Source organism: Ailuropoda melanoleuca, chromosome 14, assembly GCF_002007445.2.
Source record: "Ailuropoda melanoleuca isolate Jingjing chromosome 14, ASM200744v2, whole genome shotgun sequence".
Classification (NCBI taxonomy): Eukaryota; Metazoa; Chordata; class Mammalia; order Carnivora; family Ursidae; genus Ailuropoda; species Ailuropoda melanoleuca.
This window is the reverse complement of record NC_048231.1, coordinates 41,917,207-41,936,501: the sequence shown is the minus strand read 5'-3', so window position 1 is coordinate 41,936,501 and position 19,295 is coordinate 41,917,207. Positions and strand designations below refer to the sequence as shown.

At 56.4% G+C, this 19,295-nt stretch overlaps 1 protein-coding gene across 2 annotated transcripts in view; it reads right to left on the bottom strand.

The window, feature by feature from the left end:
* The window catches only part of CABIN1 (calcineurin binding protein 1), a 125,024-nt gene that overhangs the window by 36,920 nt on the left and 68,809 nt on the right, over positions 1 to 19,295 (bottom strand). For both annotated transcript variants that reach the window (XM_034642006.1, XM_034642007.1), the window contains exon 22: positions 9,390 to 9,503. In XM_034642006.1, the coding sequence (XP_034497897.1) occupies positions 9,390 to 9,503 (114 nt within the window). The remainder of the gene's footprint in view (positions 1 to 9,389; positions 9,504 to 19,295) is intronic.

Here is a 19,295-nt window from a genome sequence, read left to right as displayed (position 1 = left end):
TGTGTAGTGGACTCCCCAAAAGTAGCAGGTTGGCAGTGCTGTGGGCCCTTCCCCAGCCTGCCCCTCCAGAACATTGTGTCACCTCCTCTGCCTTTCTCCCACTGTCAGCTCCCCCTCAGGTTCTGGGGTCTCAGCGCTAGGAGGGGAACGGGTTTATTCAGGCCTGAGGGTCTCAAAGAGCATGTGTACAGTGACTGCAGTGGTGGGGCTCAGGCACGTCCTGACACTTGCTGGAGGAGACGAGCTAGGGCAGGGCTGGCGGGGGGTCAAGAGGAGGTAGGGTAAGCTTGGGAAGGCTGGGCTGCGCAAGGACCCTATGTACAGAATAGACTGTGAGGCTTACCGCAGAGGGAAGCCCCTACTGCAAAATGGCCCTCAACCAGTATGTTTTCAGAGGCTGAAGAAGGCACTAAAGCCAAAGGCCTGTGGGCAGGAGGGGCAATGACAGCCAGGTGAGGTTCCAAAATGGAGGCCAAAGGGTGGTGGGACTTAACTTACATTTGGCTTAAACAAACCCACCCCTGTCCTCACCTCCTCATGGTCCTTCCGCCATCTAGCCAGTCCTACCCAAAACCCACCGAGAGCTCTGGGCTCCCACAGCTTTTGTTCACCAGCTTACCTCCCCCAGGGACCTGGGTACCCCTCAAGAGGGGCCTCTTTAATGGCTTGAAGGAAGACAAAATGGACCATAAGGTGACAAAGAGCCATGTAGAGAGTGCCTCACCACCAGGAGGCCTCAGAGCAAGGGAGGGGCAAAGGACTCCACCAGCCAAAGGTGGTGGCAGAGGCACAGGACACAATCTGCCACTGCCCACAGCAGACATCACTAATGGAGCAGAGAGAGCCTGGATGTGGCTGCTGATTTCCCAACACATCAGCTAATGGAGCCAGTCGTGGAGTAGGACAAACCCGGGTTGGCACTTGAGCCTCACCACTTGCTAGCTGTGTGACCTTGGGTCACTCCCTGGGCTTCTGCACACCGTTCAAAGGGGCCAGACGGAACCGATCTCTGCAGGGTGTCCCCCCCCCACCACTGTAGCATGACTGCTGACAAGTACTGCTGCAGTACTACACCCCACCAATGCCCCTTCAGTGCCATCCTCTCCTAGTACCCAGAGCAAGCACATCAGCTGCAGAGTGGCCTATGAACAGGGCCTGAAAACAGGGTCACGAGCTCTGCTGTCCAACAGGGGAAGCCAGGTTAGCCTGGTGAGCAGAGGATAAAAAAGGGCCTTTGATTTTGACAGCCGAGGGCACCTGCTGGTGTCAACTTCCCCATCTGTACAATGGGGATAATAATAGTATCTAAGCCACTCACACATGCTGTGGATCAAAGGCGGCACCCCAAATAAACCCCCCAGTGAGTGCCTGTAAATGGGGCCAGTCCTGCCATTTGCTGCCGTGGGCCAGGCTGGGCACAGATGCTCTGGCCCTGTGGCAACAGTGGCAGCCTCCACTGTTACTGTGCCCTGCCTCAGGGGCCCCAGCCCCGGGGTGGAGCCGGGCAGGGATTGTCTACCATAGACAGGGGACCCAACCCAGTCGTGCCCACACAGGCCCAGTGTCCACACCAGCCAACAGTACAGTCCTGGCCCCCAGGAGTGGTCCTGGCCTCTAGCATGGCCCAGCTACTGACTCCAGCCCCCACCAACCTGGAATCCTAGCACAACCTGCTAGGGCAGGGCTAGACACCCATGTTCCCCTGCCCACTGCCACACCATCCTCCCCACCCAGCCAATGAACCATGCGGGCAACACTCCTGCTTGGGAGCAGCTGGGCCGATCCCAGTGTAGGAGCCAACCTGTCCCTGGCTTTCTGCTCTCCTTCCCTCATGTGCAACTGCGGCCTACCACCCACGGGCCTCAGCACCAGACAGAGTGAGGGTCACGTTCTTCCTCCAACGTGGACGGGTTGTGGGACCTCACCTGCTGGCACCTCCAGGGAATGGGCCTACGGACACTGGACCTCACCGACACTGCAGCTGGCCCAGGGCCTGGCGCACAGCAGGTTTAACAATGGGACAACACATTCCCTGAGGTGTGGGCACAGGGACAAGCAGAGGTAGAACCTGAACGGGTCACAACCGGTCCTGAGAGCAGCAAAGGTGACATGGGTGGACTGACTTCAGGAAAAGTTGTGGGTCTGTTGCCAACCGGGGGCTTCCTATTCCGACGTTCCCTGGCCCTGACCAGAGAGGGTGGGCGTCGGGACTTTGCACTGGAGCGCCCCACGGCCGGAACACCCCACGCCGACGCTCCTGGTGCTTGTTTACTGTTGGGAGGCAGGACAAATCTGCTGCTGCCAGGAGCGGTATAGGGTATAATTAACTGGGTGGAGACCAACACCTTGTCCGTGGGTTGTGCCTTGGTCGTCCCTGATGTCTGCCTGTTGCAAAAGGCCCCGAACTTGGGGCTGGCATCCGGGGGTGGGTGTCAGTGACTCAGCTCAGGGGTAGGTGCAAGCAAGGAAAGGGCTGCCCACAGGCCCACCATGCACCATGCCTCTTGGGAACCAGCAGGGGGCTGGTAGTGGGAGAGAAGGGCCAAGTCTAGCCCTGCAGGAGGCAGATGTCTTGAGCACAGACCCCAGGACCTGGCCAGGACTCACCCAAGCCTGGACGGTGCCTGCTGTCCCTCACGCTGGGGCTGCTCGCTTCCCAGTTAACCCCATCCCAGGGAACTCTCAAGGGTGGGAAGAATTCGGTCTTTAAGTGTGTCCGCCTGCTGAGCACTACGCCAGGGGAATGTGCTGGGGTGTGTGTGACAGAGACACTGTTCTAGATGAGGTCCCTCTTGGGAGTGCCTGGTGTGCTGGGCTCCAGAAGCTGTGCCTTGCTTGGCACCACCGGCCTCCATCTGGACCCCTGGCTCCCTCCCGAGGGCTGAGCCGCTGTCTCAGGCCCAGCCGTGCATTAGGCTCAGAGGCCGGGCTACCTGCCTGGGAGGTGGGCCCGCTGTGCCTGCCCCTTCCTAATACTTGGCATGTGCTCACTGGGTAGGTGGAGGGGGACCCCCCAAGGTCACACAGCCAACTGGCAGCAAGTTAGAGTAGAAGGGGTGTGACTGATTCTTGCCTAGAAAGATGGGGTGCCGGGGGTTTTAGAGGCCTTCTCTCCTTTCCCCCAGCTCTGCTGGGTGGCTCTCCCCCAAGCTGGCTGCCCAGCCTGTGGAGGCCCTTCCTCTCACATCAGGGCCCTCAGGGAGCACTCAGGCTCCAGCGCTGGGGACCACACAACACGATTGTTTGAAGAACAAAGAACTCATGACGACTATCTCCCAACACTTTAAGCAACGTGGACTCAGGACAAACAGAACTACAGAGCCCACGTAGTGGCTGCTGGGTAGCAGAGCACATGAGAGCTGGAGCAGACAGAGGCCCTAGCCATAGGTATAGGAAGGGGCTCGGCCTTCCCAATCACCCCATATACAGGCCAAATGAAAGTCATCCGTGGTTCTCTGGGCCAGGAAAGGTGGAGAAGGGGCTGGTAAGAGGGAACCTGGACAGCATCTGCAGAACCACCTGGCTTCCGACACGTGGAGGCACTGGTTTTGGAAGGCCTGTGACCTTGTCCTGGAGACTTGCGCAGGTGAAGAGGGAGACCAGGGAAGGCCATGTTTTTGTACCAGTGGAGAACTGGAAGCTACTGCTCCCCTTGGAAGAGGGCAGCCAGATAAACTGGAGCACAGACAGCAGAGCACTATGCAGCACTGACCAAGGAGTGAGCACGACCTGCATCTACAGGTACCAAGGGCCACACCAGGCCATGCAGAAAGGGGCCTATGTGGTGGGCAGAGGCAGCCCTGCATTTCAGGTTGCCCCACTCGAGCCAGGGCAGGGTCTGAACCTCTGGAGGGCCCGGGCCCTGTAAGAGATGGGGCTCCCATCCCTGGCTCTAGCCATGCCCCTTCTGGTACGAGCCCTGCCCTCCTGCAGCACCACTGGGATCCACAGATAAGCCCCAAAGCCCCATGCAGCCTGACTCCTGATCCTAAGGGTGATTTGCGTGATGTGCCAAGCACATGCTGGGCGAGGGCTTCCATTCGCCTATTGTGACCACCCTGCCAACAGGCAGCCCCATGCCTTATGCGGGGCTTGGGAAGGGGTGGAGTGGCCAGGAGCCAAGCCCACCCAAGTCCAAAATCTGTGCTCTTCTCAGTGGCCCCAGGGCCTGGGGACCTGCCCTGGGTGCTGCTGGCCATGGGCTGCTCGCCTGAGGGGCAGGCAGACCCACACATGGGGCAGGAGGGGCTACGGGGGCACTGCGACAGGGCAGCCAGCCCATCCCCTCCACTGCCTCAAACTCGAGCAACAGCCTTGCCCACCCCACGCAGTCTCGGACGCAGGAAGCCGTGCTAGTTGGGCCCTCAGCTTCCTTTGCTTCTTTCACAGTGGCTGGAAACTGGGTTGAAACAAGAAAAAACCCTGCCTGCTAAAATAAGCAAACATTTTGGGAAAGGAAGGAGAGCCATCTCTGGCTTGGTTACTATGGGAACATTTCTGAAGCAACTATAAGAGGGAGAGAAGTTCACTCTGGACAGAGCAGCCCAGCTCCAGTCTATGCAGGCCCACCTGCCCGGAAGTGCACACACCTGTACAGGAAGCCGTAGAAGCTTCTGGGCACTCGGAGATAAGTGCTCAGCCTCCACGGTGTGCTTGGAGCCCGCTTTCCTGGCCCCCTCTGCCCAGAGAGGGACAGCCCCCCGGCCCTCCCTGCCCACAGCCCACTCAGGGTTGGCACTGGCTCAGGAGGGTTCATATGTCCCCAGGCCCAATCCCCACCTCACGGTCCCAGTCCCTGGCCTCCCTGTCTTCCCTGCTCCCTGTTCTGCACAGTTGGCCTGAGGAGCCACCTCTGAATCACACAGCCACACGCCTCCGCGGGTCCCGCCCGATGCTGTGAAAGAACAGGCGCCAGGGCCCAGACCAGGCCCTGCTGGGGCAGGGGGGCCGCAGGACCTCAACCAACAACCAACCACTCTGGCTCTGTTTTGGCAAAGACCAGACTGTTCCACCTGGTGGGAGAGGGCTGAGGTAATGGGGCCCTCAGGGGGGCTCCGGCCTGCTCTGGAGCATAAGCCATGGCCCAGGAGCTCCAACCTGCTCGGCAGACAGCCCACAAGCAGGGATTTTCCACGGCAGAGGAAGGCAGTGGGCTGGGAACTGTTCCCTCGCAGTCAAGTTATGGAACAGTGGGACTGGAGATGTGCCAAGTTCATTCCTCTCTCTCTCACATGCTTATCCAACCACACCGCGGCGCCCTGCTACACGCCACGTCTACGCTGCTGTGGGCTCCCAGCCAGCTGTGCCGCAGGCCCGCTGAACCCCATGTGCAAGAGCTCCCATGAGGACAGCTGCCATCAAAGCCCAGGCCGCGCTCCCCGGCCCTTCAGCACCCATCCCTTTGTCTGGCTCTTCACTCTCCCCAAGAAGGCTCAGCCAGCACTGCCTCAGGCATGACCAGGCCTTGAGGACCTCCCCCGACAGTGCCTCTAACCTCGGCCTCTGTCTCTTGGCCCTTTCCTGACTGAGCGGCACCCGCCCCGCAGTGGGAACCCTGCCTCCAGCACACGCAAACTCTTCAAGAGTTCCCCAACTCTCCCATGTGCCCCACGGCGTCCTACAGAGTCCCTACACGGAGGGACCTGCCCGCGGGGCTCTACCGCAAGCCCGCAAGCATCCTGGGGCAGGGCGCCACAGTGGCCAGCACTGGCTGTACCAGGAGGACGTGCCTGGAGACGAGCTGTTAAGGGAAAGGGCACGAATGCAATCGGTCCACACAGTGAGCACCTCTCCGGGCCAGGCCGGGACAGCTAGGGACTGAGAGAGGAAGGCGGCACAAAGACAGGCACCGGGAGGCCCGCTGCAGCCTCCTCAGGAGCACAAAGCTGGGCGCCACACACGTGCCCACTCGAGGAGACTATGGCCCCCACACGGCACAATGCTGGGTGGCAGCTTCAAAAGTGAGATGGCCTGTGCTCCTCACAGGGAAACTTCTCTCAAGACTTAATGTCAGCAAAAAAAAACCCCAAAAAACAAACAAAAAAACCCAGGTTGCTGAAGAGCATGTGCGTGTGTGACACGATTTTTTACAGCTGCATAACAAACTTGTCTGATTTTGTACACACACACCTGAGACAAGAAAACAGCCCAACCACGCACGGAAAGAACTCTGAGAAGGCCACGGCGCTTGGCCTCCACTATATGTCTGGACTGTTTGCAGTGACAGTGTGACCCTATGAGACTCACACAAGTTTCAGAATTTATCATTAATAAATAACAGGAGGGTCCCCTAGCCCGGGTCCTTGAGGATGATGAGGGGGCTGTCCAGACAGCCTCTTGGGAGGCATGGGTGGCCCAGGACAGTGAGGGTTTTGAGAGATGGCAGGTCAGGGTGCCTCGTGTCCCTGCCCTCACCCTCCCTGTACGACCTCCTCACAAGGGCCAGCAGCCCCGTGCCTTTGCCTCCAGCCCAGGCTGAAGCATTAAACCCCAATGCACAGTGGAAGGCAGAAGAGCCAGCCTGTTCCTCCCGACCTACAACCCCAGTTGTCACAGCCATGGCCCCATCCCAGCAGAGTCAGCTGAGGGGGCTCTAAGTGCTCCTCTGTAAATGTGGCAGAAAACCATTTCCTCACACTTGGCCAAATCCACTAGACAAATTCGTGTACTGAGAGCACACAGGGTCAACACTCTCTGGGTGTGAGGCAGGGCTGGAGGAGGTGTCCACCCTGAGGGTCCTCCTGTAGCAATGGCAAGGACAGGGTGGGGTGGGCTCAGCAAGGGCCATTGTGTCATCAAGCACCTGGGAGCACCTGTCCCTTGGGTACTTCACAGATGGGGGTGCAAGTGTCTGGCCTCTGCCCAGAGGTTAACACTTTGGGCTGGAGAAGCACGAGGAGCCCCAACCCACCTCCAAAGAGAAGAACCAAGAGAGCGGAGGTGGCCAGGACTTGGGCCGGAGAGGGCAGCAGCAGGTCACTGGGAAGCACGGAGAAGCACAGTGGAGGTAAAACCACCCAAATCATCTAGTCCAGGTGAGGCGGCCTGTATCTGCAGGGGCTTCTGGCTACAGGGAGGCGTTGTCCAGTTGCCAGGCTAACCAAGGGCTCAGCCAGCCTTCTCTCCCACAGGCATAGCCTGACTGCCCTTCTGCAGAACTCATTTTCCGGAAGGCTCCAGAAACCACAGAAGTTGCTACGGGGAGTGACCCCAATGGGGAATGGGCCTGGAGCACCTGGCTGCCAGCTCAGATGTGCCCTGGGTTTACAGGCATCTGAGGTGCTGGTCTCCCAAACTCTATCATTAGGAAGGGTAAGCACTCCACCCATGAGGAAGAGAGGGAGGCTGGCTCTCTCCTTCCAACATTACCGTATAGTCTCTGAGGGCAAATACCAACAATGGGAGAGGGGAGAGGAAGGGAAGCTGTTTTCTTGAGCACCTACCATGTGCCAGATCCTGAATTAGGGTCATTACCCCATTATATAACTTGATCCCTACAATTACTCTTCAAGGCAGGTAATAACGGTAGCTCATTTGATAAAGGGGCTCAGGGAAACTAGCTAGCTGTCTGGCTCTAACTTCAATTTAGCAACTACAGAAAAAAACATAACACTGACAAAGAGCCCATTTCATTAATATATAGAGTTCTCATAAATCAAAAAGAAACAGATCAACAATCTAGTAAGAAAATTAACATGAGCAGAAATGGCACAGGAGAAGAAATTAAAACTGCTAACGTGATATCACGGATAATCCCACTAATAAATGAAATACGATAGCATTTCTCACCTACTAAAGAGCAAATACGTAACAGTTAAATAACATAAATGTAGAAGAGGTCTGAAAAAAATGAATCTATGTTTGGGAATGTGGGCTGGATCTTTGGAGGGTACTATGTTCTAGAACTTGAGAGGTACCACAAACCTTTCGACCAGGGAATTATTTCTAAGAATTTATCCTATGAATGAATTTCTACATAGCAAAGATGTACATACGAAACATGGAAATAACAAGATTGGAAACCACCTAAATGCCCATCAATAGGTAGGGTATGGGGAGGTAAATTACGGCACATCCGTATGTTGGGAATCCTATGCAGCTATTAAAAAGAACCAGTTCTTAAACACGCTCTGAAATATAATTTTAAGTGAAAAAACAACAACGACAAAGGTCAGAAGCACGTGTAGTTTGTCCTTTGTGTACATGTCTGTGCCCTGGCTTTTAAACAGACAGACATCCTCTGGAAGGACACGCACAGAATGAGGAACAGTGGCTACTGTGGCATGGTGGCTGCTGGCATCTGGGTAGAAGGGAACTTCTCTTTCTCTGCAAACCCTTGGTACTGTGTAGACTGGTTACAGATTACATCTACTGCTTGTCTATAAAATACCCAGAGAGAGAGTGAGAGAGAGAGGGCTGGCAGGTGCAGAGCTCCTAGGCTCCATGGCACCTGCCTAGCCACTAGGTCAGAGCCTAAGTGAGAAGAGCCACGGACCCAGACACCTCACTGCCTGGCTGGCTCTCCGTGGGGAGGCCCCCACTGCCGCAAGCCTCGAGAACCTCTAGACCCAAGACCTGCTCTCCTCAGCTCCTGTCCAGGCCAGCCCCACCCTTTAGTTTCCTTCCACGTAACAGGGCATCAGGGAAAACAGAGAAGACACCGAAGCTCAGAGGGTCTGGGTAACTTGGCAAAGCCACCCAACTGGGAGCTGGCTGTGCTGGGACATGTGGTTGAGGACTTGTTGGTGGAGCAGAGTGAGGGGCCAGCTGTCTCTGTGCAGGACAGAGCAAACAAGGGAGGGGCGGGCCTGGGCAGGGTGGCCAGGAAAGGTATTTGTGGGCTTTAGGGGGGCCTCAGGGATGGAAAGCAGACAGGCCATGGGGACAGGCCATGTCCTGGTCAAGGGGTGGGTCTCTACCCTACCCAGAATGTCAAGGCTGGAAGGGTACTGAAAGCCCAGCACTGGCCAAACTTGTGTTTTAAGCAGTAGACCCGGCTTCTGTCAGAATTTCCTGGGTGCCAAGACCACATGGGGACACATGGAGCTGCTCCAGGAGAAGCAGACATGGGCCTGGAGCTCCTTCACTACTGCCTCCCGCGGCCCCAGAATACCTGAGGCTCCAGAGAACACACTGAGCCCATCCATGCCTCTCCCCACAGACCAGGCAAACCAGTGCCGAGAGGGGGCAGCGACTTGCCAGAAGTCGCTCGGCAGGCACGGCCCCACTCCCGAGTCTGGCGCACACCCGACCGTGCCACCCTGCCCGCCCTCTGAGGATGCCGCAAAGCCGTGGTCCTGGGAATGCCCGCCCAGGGGGGCCACTCGCACACCTCTGGCGCAAAGCAGTGCAGCAAGCAGCCTCGGAAATCAACAAGGCAAAGTACTCACGTTGAAGAAATTGGTCTTGTTCCTCTCACAGAAGAGCCCCTGTGCCGGCATGTGCTGCAGTTGTTGCCACGGGATACCGCTGCCTAGCAACACGTCGCGGGCCCACTGGAGGTTCTGGGGAAACAAGAAGTAGGTTGGAAGTGAGTGTGTGGGCAGCTCGCGGCGCCCACGGGGAAGGGAGGCAGTCCCCTCCTTCCTGGCTGCGTTGGCAGAGCGGCGATGAGCAGCGGCTTCTGCAGACACCGATCCCGCAGCTCCAGGGAGCTCTGGCTGCGGGCTTTGATCATCTGGCTGTGGGGTACATTTCCGGAACTGATTTCCTGCTTAGCACAGCTGACTTAGGAGAGTGTGGCCTCAGATTGCCCAAGAAGGGCACGGATAGGGACCCCTCGCCCGGACCGGCCTTAAAAAGCTACTACATGGACCCAGTGCCCCACCTTCTATCAGGGGGAACCCCGCTGGCCTGAAGGGTCAGCCCTGACTTGTCAGGATGTCAGCAGTACTCATCGCAGCTGGCAACACAGCCACCTTAGGCTTGGAAGAGCTGGTCCCTGTAGAATGCCAGGGCCCTTAGGTGCTTGGGAGGGGACGGGGGTTCCACCCATAGTGCTCAGGCCAGTGATCTCTGGGCAATGGTGCCTCTTGGAGTCCAGCCCCAAGGGCCTGGTAAGGTGGCAACAAGAGCCTGCTAGCCCAGGCGGGACTCCGGGGCAGCACGAGAGACTGGGTGTGGGCCTGGCTGCCTTGGCCTTCTCACTGGCTCAGAGCGCAGCCCTTCCCCACCGGCTGCATGGCCTGCGACCCCTCAAGTCTCTCCCATGGAGGCTCCCACGCCAGGACCCTCTCACCCCAGCACCTGAGACAGTGCTATCTTACAAGGGAGAAGCCAGCAGGGGGCAGAGTTGGGACTGGAACCTGGACTGCCCAACATCAGACCCTCCTCTTTTCCACAGCACCCATCCCCTCCAGCCAATCAGTACTCCTCCCCCAGCCCCATCCAGGTCCCTTCCTTGCCTCTCTCACCCCTGGTGCCAGGTCTTTATCACCTCTCGTCCCAATTGCTTAATGCCTTCTCACATCTCAGCCTGCAAGCCTGTCTCACCTGCTCCCAGTGCGCTCACTACTGGTCAGGCTGAACTCATGAAATAGTCCCCCTAGTCACAACTTCTGACCAAAGTACAAGCCCCAGCGCCCTGGCTTGCTGGCTGGGGGCCCCTGTGGGGCTGCATCTGAGCCTCTGCTCCTACCTCTGCACAGAGGGACACGCACCAGGGGCTGCTGTCAGGGCTGAGGGCTGCTCTGCACCCAGTATGCCAGGCCAGACCCTGCAGCTGCAAGGGGGTAGGACACAGAACTGAGGGTCCCTCTGGGATGGAGAAAGGTAAAGTTTCAAGCACGCATCTCCTGGATGACACACTCACAGCAGACGAAGCTAGCTCTTCCGTGGAAGCCTGAGGGAAAACATCATCTTCTGGGGGAAGCCTGGATGATTAAGCCTGGCAGCAACTCTAAGGCCATTTCCTAAAGGCACATGGCCTGGCTCTGAAGTGGCTGAAGGCTGAGGCCCTGCAAAGTCAAGGCTGCCCTTGCCCAGCAGGGCTGCAGCCCAGCCTGGTCTAAGCAGGTTCAATGTGGGGCCAGGGACTAGAGGGCCATGGGCAGCCCAGCACATAGGACAGTAGGGCCAACCCCAGGTGGACGAGAGGGCACATGCTGTCCACAGCCCTCTGAACAGCTGACCCCTCTAAGCCTGTACTCAGGAGGCTTGCTTTTTTGCTCAGAGCCCTCCTTGAGCCCAGACACCTGCTCAGACACATCTGACATGCTGAGATCAGGAGCAGACTGAGACTGCCTCTCTCACAGACTCCAATCACAACAGCAAGGCAAGCCCAGAGTAGGCATCACACCAAGGGCCGTGTGGGAGCTGCTCTTGCTAAGGCTCAGCGGCTGTCCGGGAGGGGCAGCCACAGCTACAGTCTCCTGAGACATTACTTCTCCAGGACTCTCAGGCCTTTCTAGGGCCTCAGGGACTGAAGCCACAGCCATTCACGGTAAATGATAAGGCTTCCTGAAGGCCAAGGCACCTCCTCTCCGCCCCCACATGGGGGAGGCAGAGACAGGCAGAGGAGAGGGGTTACCCAGGCAGCAACAGTCCCTGGCCCTCAGCCCAGGCCCCTGACCAGGAACACAGGGGCCACTCTGCCCTATACATAGGAAGAAGAGTGAACCACTCAGTCCCAACCTTCAGCTTATGAGTTCTAATGTGCTGGGGCGGTGGGGGGTCTACTTGCAGTGTCCAGAGCAGTGCCTGGCATGTCTGGCTCAGAGACCCCACCTCCCAGCCAGTCCATTAAGAAGCCTCCTGAGGCTGGTTACACGCCTGGCCTGAGACTTCTGCAAGGGGAGGGAGGGTCGGCCACGGACAAACTTGAATGCAGAGCCAGGAAATAGGGTGGGTCAGGTGTGCTTCAGTACAAGGACTAAGTAAGATCCAACTCAGATTCGTTTAAGTTGCTCAGGGCTCCTCAGGGCCCCGGGACATGGGATCCAAAGGGATGATACAGCCTCAGACCTCCAGCAGGCAGGGCAGCTGCTCAGGGAGCCCAGCAGAGAAGCTCACGACCTGTATCAATACTCAGCCATGATCCCTTGGTCTCAGTGTCACTTGGTTCAAAGACTTTCCCAAGTGAGATGTGAGAGGCTGCCAGTCTAATCAGTCATGAAGGGGACCCTCACAGAAAGGGACGTGAGACAGAAAACTGATATGTGCACTTCGAATAGGACAGGTGAGCCCTCCTGACCATGACCATGGAGACAGGGCACAAAGGAGACCCACCTATCGTCCAGTATAAGTAGGTCAGTGAGGCTCCTAGGGGAGATGACACCTCAGCTATGGCTTGCACACAGCCGTCACGGAGCTGGAGTAGCCCTAGCGCCATGACACGAAAGCCCCTTCTGGGGCTCCTTTGGGACTTAAGGGAAGTATCCAGTTAGCAGCAGTTTGAAAAGGGTTGGGAAATAAGACTTGAAGAAACATCTCCATGGTGGCCATAATTTTCATAAGAACATCAAGAAAATAAAATACAACAAAGACTTCCATGTGGCTTGGGGACACATGAGAGAGAACAGCGCCTGAGCCAGGGTGGAGAGAGTGGGGGACCCTGCTTCCCTGAGCCAGTTGTCTCATTCCAGGCCCCAAGGCTGTGGGACAGGAACACACATCCCTGTAGGGCTTCTGCTCCTGCCATAAGTCTGCAGCTTCTCCCATGAAACCTGCACCAAGATGGCCCTTGCCATCTGAACAGTCGGGCAGAAGGTGGAGGACTGGCGGGGGAGGAGGCTGTGGGAGAGGTCCCAGCACTCGTAGAGACCTGAAAACCAGCCACTTGAGAAGAGTGCAGAAAGCACAGGCCTGCCAAACCCGATCAGGATTGTCAATTAGCCTCCTGCAGACTTGGCCCCGGCACACCAGCAGAGAGCAAGGCTCCTCAGCCGTCTCCCAAGCCCGCCAGAGAGCCGATCGATGGCCAAGGCACAACGCGTCCAGACGGCTCATGGGAGACCTCCGCTAATTTACGTCTGAGGCCCCGGATGGGAGCTGACAGGGACAAGGAAACCTGTCCAGAGAACTGACAAGCGCCAGGCCGGGGGGGGGGTGGCACCCCTGTACCGCAGAGTCTGCCCTGCAGCTTCACGTTATGGGGAGGTGAGAGGCACGATGCCGCCTTGGCTAAGCACAGCACATTCCTCCTCATCCTGTGTATCACCAGTTTACCAGCGAGGAAGCGGAGGCTCAGAGAGGTCCAAGAGTTGGTCCGAGTCCCCCAAGTCAGGAAGTAGCAGAGCCAGGCTTGCATTCTGGTCCAGACCCTAAGGACTCCAAGGATTGGGCTCTTACCCTGCACCCCCACCCTAGGGTGGGCAAGTCCCTTTACAAGTCTACCTGGGGCCACGCTATGTGCAGCTCCGAGGCAGCCCTGTCTCAGGCCTTGAACAACCTGTCACCATGCCACTGGCCCGGAGCCTCGGCTTACCATCACCCCTGGGAATGGGAGAAACACCACTTGCCAGAGAAGAGCACCAGTCTTCCTGGGATCCATGGGCCCCCTGAAGCTTAGTACATAGACCTCCTCTGACAGAGGGCAGAACACACTAAATGCCCAAACAGGGGGCAGATGGAGGGTGAAGTCCTGATGAGAGGCAGGGAGAAGAATCCCCAGAAGCACATGGCACCTTGATGTCCTCCACCGCCTGTCGCCTGGACACCCCTATCCTGCCACAGGGCAGAGGGACCCTCCTGACTCCTCTGCTCGAAGGCCTCTCAGCTCCTTCAGAGTGAGAGCCAGCTTCATATCTCAGCTTACCCGCACACACGCAGGCTCCTCCCCTTCCCGCCCCTCTCCCATTATGCGCGCAGCCCTGCAGCCATACCTGCCTCTGCCCCCACCTTGGTCCCTGCAGGTCTCTGCCTGGCGCCATCTCACCCCACTCCCACCTGCCCCCCAATACTGTCCCCACAGCCCCATGGCCACCTTTAACAGCCTGCTCTGCTGACTCTCGGATGGCTTTATTGTCTGCCCCCTCTTGTGTGCCAGCCCCGTGAGGGCAAGGACACCACCTGACTTCTTCACTGATGGCTCCTCAGGGGCTAAACCAGTATGAGGTCTGCAGAAGGGATGCAACAGACATTTGGGAAGAGTGAAAGGAATGGGCAGGGTCTGAGCTTGCAGAACAGTCTGAGGTGCCAAGGCAGGAGAGTGCTGGCCACACATGGTGAGGGTGGCGGGGCCCAGGACTGGAGGCAGGAGCGCTGGGGCAGAGCCATCATCCTGGGCTCCTTTGCCCAAGGAAGCTGTCGGGAAAGAGTTTACATGCTGGGCAGACTAGGACAGGAAGTCCATCTTTCCAGATACCCTTCTCTGTTCTTTCTTCAAAAGAGTAATTCAGAAGCCCTAGGCTTGCCTGGCAGTTCTTCACAAGGGCACTCAGTGCACTGAAGCTTTGTTGAAGGTATAAACGCATGAGTGCCTGGCAGTCTTGGAGTCATATAACTAACCTCTTGGGGCCTCAGTTGCCCACTTGGAGGATAGGGGTGGCAGTGACCATCAGGCCAGTCTTAAGGTCAGTTGAAGAATGCCAGAGATAGCATTTGGGAAGCAACTGCCCACAAATGCACCAAGTTCCCCACCTGCGCCTTGGGGGGAAAGCCCCTGCCCATGCAGCCTGCTCCCCCTGCCAAGCTGGCCTACCCATGCCTTCTCCGAGGATGTGGCCTTGCCCCTGAACTCGGCAAAGCGTGACACTGCTCCTCCTATGCCCTCCCAACACAGACCTGAAAAGCCAGGCCTGAAGTGCACCCCCTGGCTACTTGGTGGGTTTGACCAGCAGGAGGCACCAGTGAGAGAGCAGAGTAGGGCACGGAGGAGAGCAGAGCATTTACCCCAAGTTCTCTCCAGTGCTGAGGGGTGGCCACCAAGGACCGAAAGCTCGGACAGGCAGCCTGCTGCGGAGGCGCCCTGGGGCTGGCCCAGGGCCCTGCACTACCCCTACCCTGTGGGCTCCTGACGTCCACCCAGGCCACTGTAAATCCCTCCTTCATTAAGGCTCTTCAGATTAGCGGCTGGATAGAGCGATCTGAGGCCTGACTGGCAGACCCCCTCACTCTACATAGCAGCCCGAGTCTTTCACATACACGACCTTGCGGTAACTTTAACTTCACTTAGAATGATGTCCCGCAGCTCGTTCCTGCCTCCCCAGGCCCTCATGAGCTCTGACCACATCTTTTTCCCCCTCTCCTCCCTGCCCAGCTAGTCACACAGGCTTCTGGCTGATTCCAGTCCTGCCAGGCCCATTCCTATCTCAAGGCACACATGTGGCCTGTGCTGTCCACCCAGAAGCCTCTCCTGGTATCGCCTGGCCTAGTCCCCTCACCTGCTTCAGGCCTTTGCTTAGTGGCCTTCCCAGACCTCCCTGCCTAAAGAGCCACACTCCCCCACCACACCCCGTTACCAGCTTTCTCTTTCTCCCAGAGAGCGTCACCGACCGTGGTTAGGTGTGTTTCTACTCTCCACTCCCTCTGTGTGCACTCAAGGGGAGGCACTTTGCTGTGCACACCACTGTATCCCTGAGGGGGAAGGGCCTCCCATGTGACAATGCAGGAGACAGCCACTGAGCGAATAAACCAGCAGAGATGCACAGGCACCACACTGGGGGGACAGGGGGCAGCGGAGGACGACACTGAAATACAGGGGTTCAGCCATGTCGTTCGTGGTCTATGGGATGATGAGGTGGTGGTAGTGTCTTCCTAATTGAATACTATTTGGTGCTGCCAGCAGAGTACTCAACCTATTCGATCTGCTGGGATCCTTCTCGCTCCTCTTCCTGAGAGAGAACAAGGAAGGCAGTGGGCCTTTATCGGGGCCATTTGTCCCCCCGCCGACCCTCAAAGGTACAGCGAAATCTCCAAACCATGTTGCAGACAGACTTTAAAATGCATAATCGAGATTCTGAAGTTGAGAAAAATCTCGAGTTTCATTTTGCAAATCACACAAATAAAACCTGATAAGAACCTGGCTGGCTGGGATGGGCAGCAGCCCAGGACTTCTGCGTGGGGATCCTGGGGCACAGCATCGTTTTATGCCTACAGAAAGGAGCAAGGACTGAAGGAATGTGGGGGGAACGCCCTGCTCTGTGGCCGGCACGCCCTCGTCATGCCTGGTCCTGCCGTCTGACAAGGAATGCGCAGCTTCCCACCTGCTCCTGGGACACTCACTGTGTGTATGCAGCAGGGTCTCCCAGGCTGCACCCTGGGGTGGCTGTGTCACAGCCTGGAGGCTCAATCACTTCATGCCCACCCAGTCTGACAGCGCATGGCCCTCCACATGGGCTCTCGTTTAACCTGACTCTGCAGGGTCCAGACATAAACTGGTGGCACAGGCAGGTGGGAAACCACCTACAATGGATGGGTGAGGGGCAGGGGCTCACAGCCCAGGTGGCCAGTCTCTTGCCCAAGCTCACACCAGAGCATAAGCTGACTCTGAAGTCAAAGTTCAGCGGCTTCTCTGGACATCACAGGCAGCAACAGCACTGTCAGACTCCCCTGGCAGAAGGCACCTTCTCACCAAACAGGTCCTAAACAGACACGGGCTGGGCTCATCCTACACAGGTTCTGTGACTGAGCTGGAGCGGCCAGGGCGCTATCCCGCCATATGCCACGTTGACAGGGCCTTGCCATCTACCATCAGGAGGACGCACTGCAACGGCTCAGCCACGACGCTGTGCAGAGGCCTCCATGAGCACTATGGGACAGGGACAGAGGCCTGCAGCTGGTCTAGAGTTCTGCTCACAGTGAGTGGCCTCTGCTCCCATCAGAGCAGCATGTGCGTGGAGCTTGCAAGACAGGCTGCTCTCTCGTCATCGATATGCATGTTTCCCAGCTGGTAAGCACTGTTAAGTCACCTTTCCTCACAACAAAACCTAAAACCTACAATGAAGGTGCCATCATCCCCACCCGACAACTTAAGAAACCTGTCCATAGGACTGAAACTGGAAGCCGGCTGTCTAGCTGGCTGAGCCTGAGTGAGGTTCCAGGAGCTGGCACTTGGGAGGGATGGCTCAGGTTCCAGCATGCACACCCGCAAGGGAACAAGTGGTGGGAGGGGGACACACTCCAATCACAGGGTCCAGGGAAGGGCCAGGCCTATAATCAGGGCAGGATGAATAGCCCCTTTCTCATCTCACACCCCTTAGGCTCCTGAGCAGTTCTCACCTGGGTGTCACCTCTCGGTGACAACTGGATGCTAACTGTGTCAAAGAGCTGCTCCAGCTCAGAGGGGAAAAGCCACACAGCAAAAAGTGGGCTTCATCCCACAGCAGAGCCAGCAAGGCTCACGCCCACCCTGGAGGGTGAAAGGAAACCCTTTTGGTCAAACGTAGGTTGAATGAAGGCCAAGCCTTGACTTGGGCAGTGCTGGGGCCAGATGAACACAGCCCCAGCCCAGCCCAGCCCAGAAGCCACCTGTGCGCCAAGCCCCAGGAAGGTGGCCTCTCCCATAGAACAGGCCCTTCTCCTCACCTCTCTTTCCTCACCTGGGGTGCCACGCACCCCTGGCTCACTGCCTGCCTCCTGCCACACTGACCAGCAGTAGCCCAATTACTGCATGGCCACTGCGCTCAAAGGAGCTGGCATGACAGCCTTGCTTCTGCTAAAGCTCCAGCCTCCCACACAAGGGCTTTCAGTAAACCTTTCCTGGCTCACCCTACGTAGCCAGTCTGTGGCCATGGGACTTTAGCAAGAAGCCAGGCAGCCACCCACCCAGCCAGGTGAAGGACTTGAGTTAGAAGGCCTCGGTCTTCCGCACCTGGAAAGTAGAGGAAAAGGAAACATCTGAGCCCCAGGAGGTCCAGGCCCTGCCACATCCTCACCAAGGGGTTCGAGACAAGCTGCTGTCCCCTTGGAGCCTCAGTTTCCCGCTCACCCTGCTAGGCAGGGTGCTGTGCGAAACAACACCGAGGAGCTGGCCTAGGCCAGGCTGCCTCAGTGCTGCACTGGAGTCTGCTTCTCGACCTTTCTCTTAAGACATCAAGTGACCTGGGAGGACCAGCGAGAGCAAAGACTGGGGAAAAACATTCCCCAAATTGAGACCCAGCAACGAGCACAAAACAAAGTAAGTTTAGGAGAGGCAGTAACCTAAACAAGAGGCTCCCCAGAGGAAACTAGCTCTGGAAAGCACCACCAGTGTTCACAAACCCTGGCCTCTAAGCAGGGGGCATGTAGCCCTGGTGCCCAACTCCTTTGCCCCCGCAGAAGTGCCAATGAGGCAGCGGCTGCTCATACACCCCCAGACCCCTAGAAGGAAGGCTGAAATGTTTGCTTCTAGCCATACTAGCAGGCATTTTCCCAATGGTTAATGGCGTTAAGCATCTTCTCCTGTGCTTACTGGCCATTTATATATCTTCTTGGAGAAATGTCTATTCAGATCCTTTGCCTTCTTTTACGTTGGGTTGTCTTTTAATAATTGAGTTGTAAGAGGTGTTTTTTTTAAATATATTATAAATAAAGGTCCCTCACCACATACAAGCATACCTCAGAGGTATGTTCGAGACCACCACAATAAAGTGAATACCAAAATAAAGTAAATCAAATGAACTTTTTGGTTTCCTAGCAGCTATAAAAGTTATGTTTATAGACTATAAACTATACTATAGTCTATTAAGTGGCAATAGCATTATGTCTAAAAAAAACAATGTATATACCTTAATTTAAAAATCTTTTACTGCTAAAAACTGCTCACCATGATCTGAGCTTTCAGCAAGTCATAATCACTGATCATAGATCACTATAATATAATAATAGCGAAAAAGTTTGAAATATTTTGAGAATTACCAAATGTGACCCAGAAATACAACGTGACCAAATGCTGCTGGGCTGAAAGACTTGCCCAACACTGGGCTGCAGCAAACCTTCGATTTGTACAAAGCATAGCATCTGCAAGGCGTAATCAAGCAAAGCACAGTAAACCGAGGGGCGCCTGCATGTGATCTGTAAATACCTCTCCCTTTGTGCGGACCATCTCTTCATTCCAGTCATGTCTTCTGAAGCACCAGTTTTTAAGTTTGATGGTGTCCTGTCTATTATTATTATTTATTTATTTATTTTTATCACCTGTGCTTTTGGGTGTCCTCTCTGAGAAACCACTGCCTAGTCAAAGTCATCAAGATCAACATCTACGTTTTCTTCTAAGAGTTTTATAGGTTTTAGCTCTGAAGTTGAGCTCTCTGATACACTCTGAGTTCATTTTTGTAGATGGTGTGAAATAGGGGTCCAACCTCATTCTTTTGCACTACCCCAGTACCATCTGTTAAAACGACTGTCCTTTCCTCCGCTGAAGTATCTTGGCACCCTTG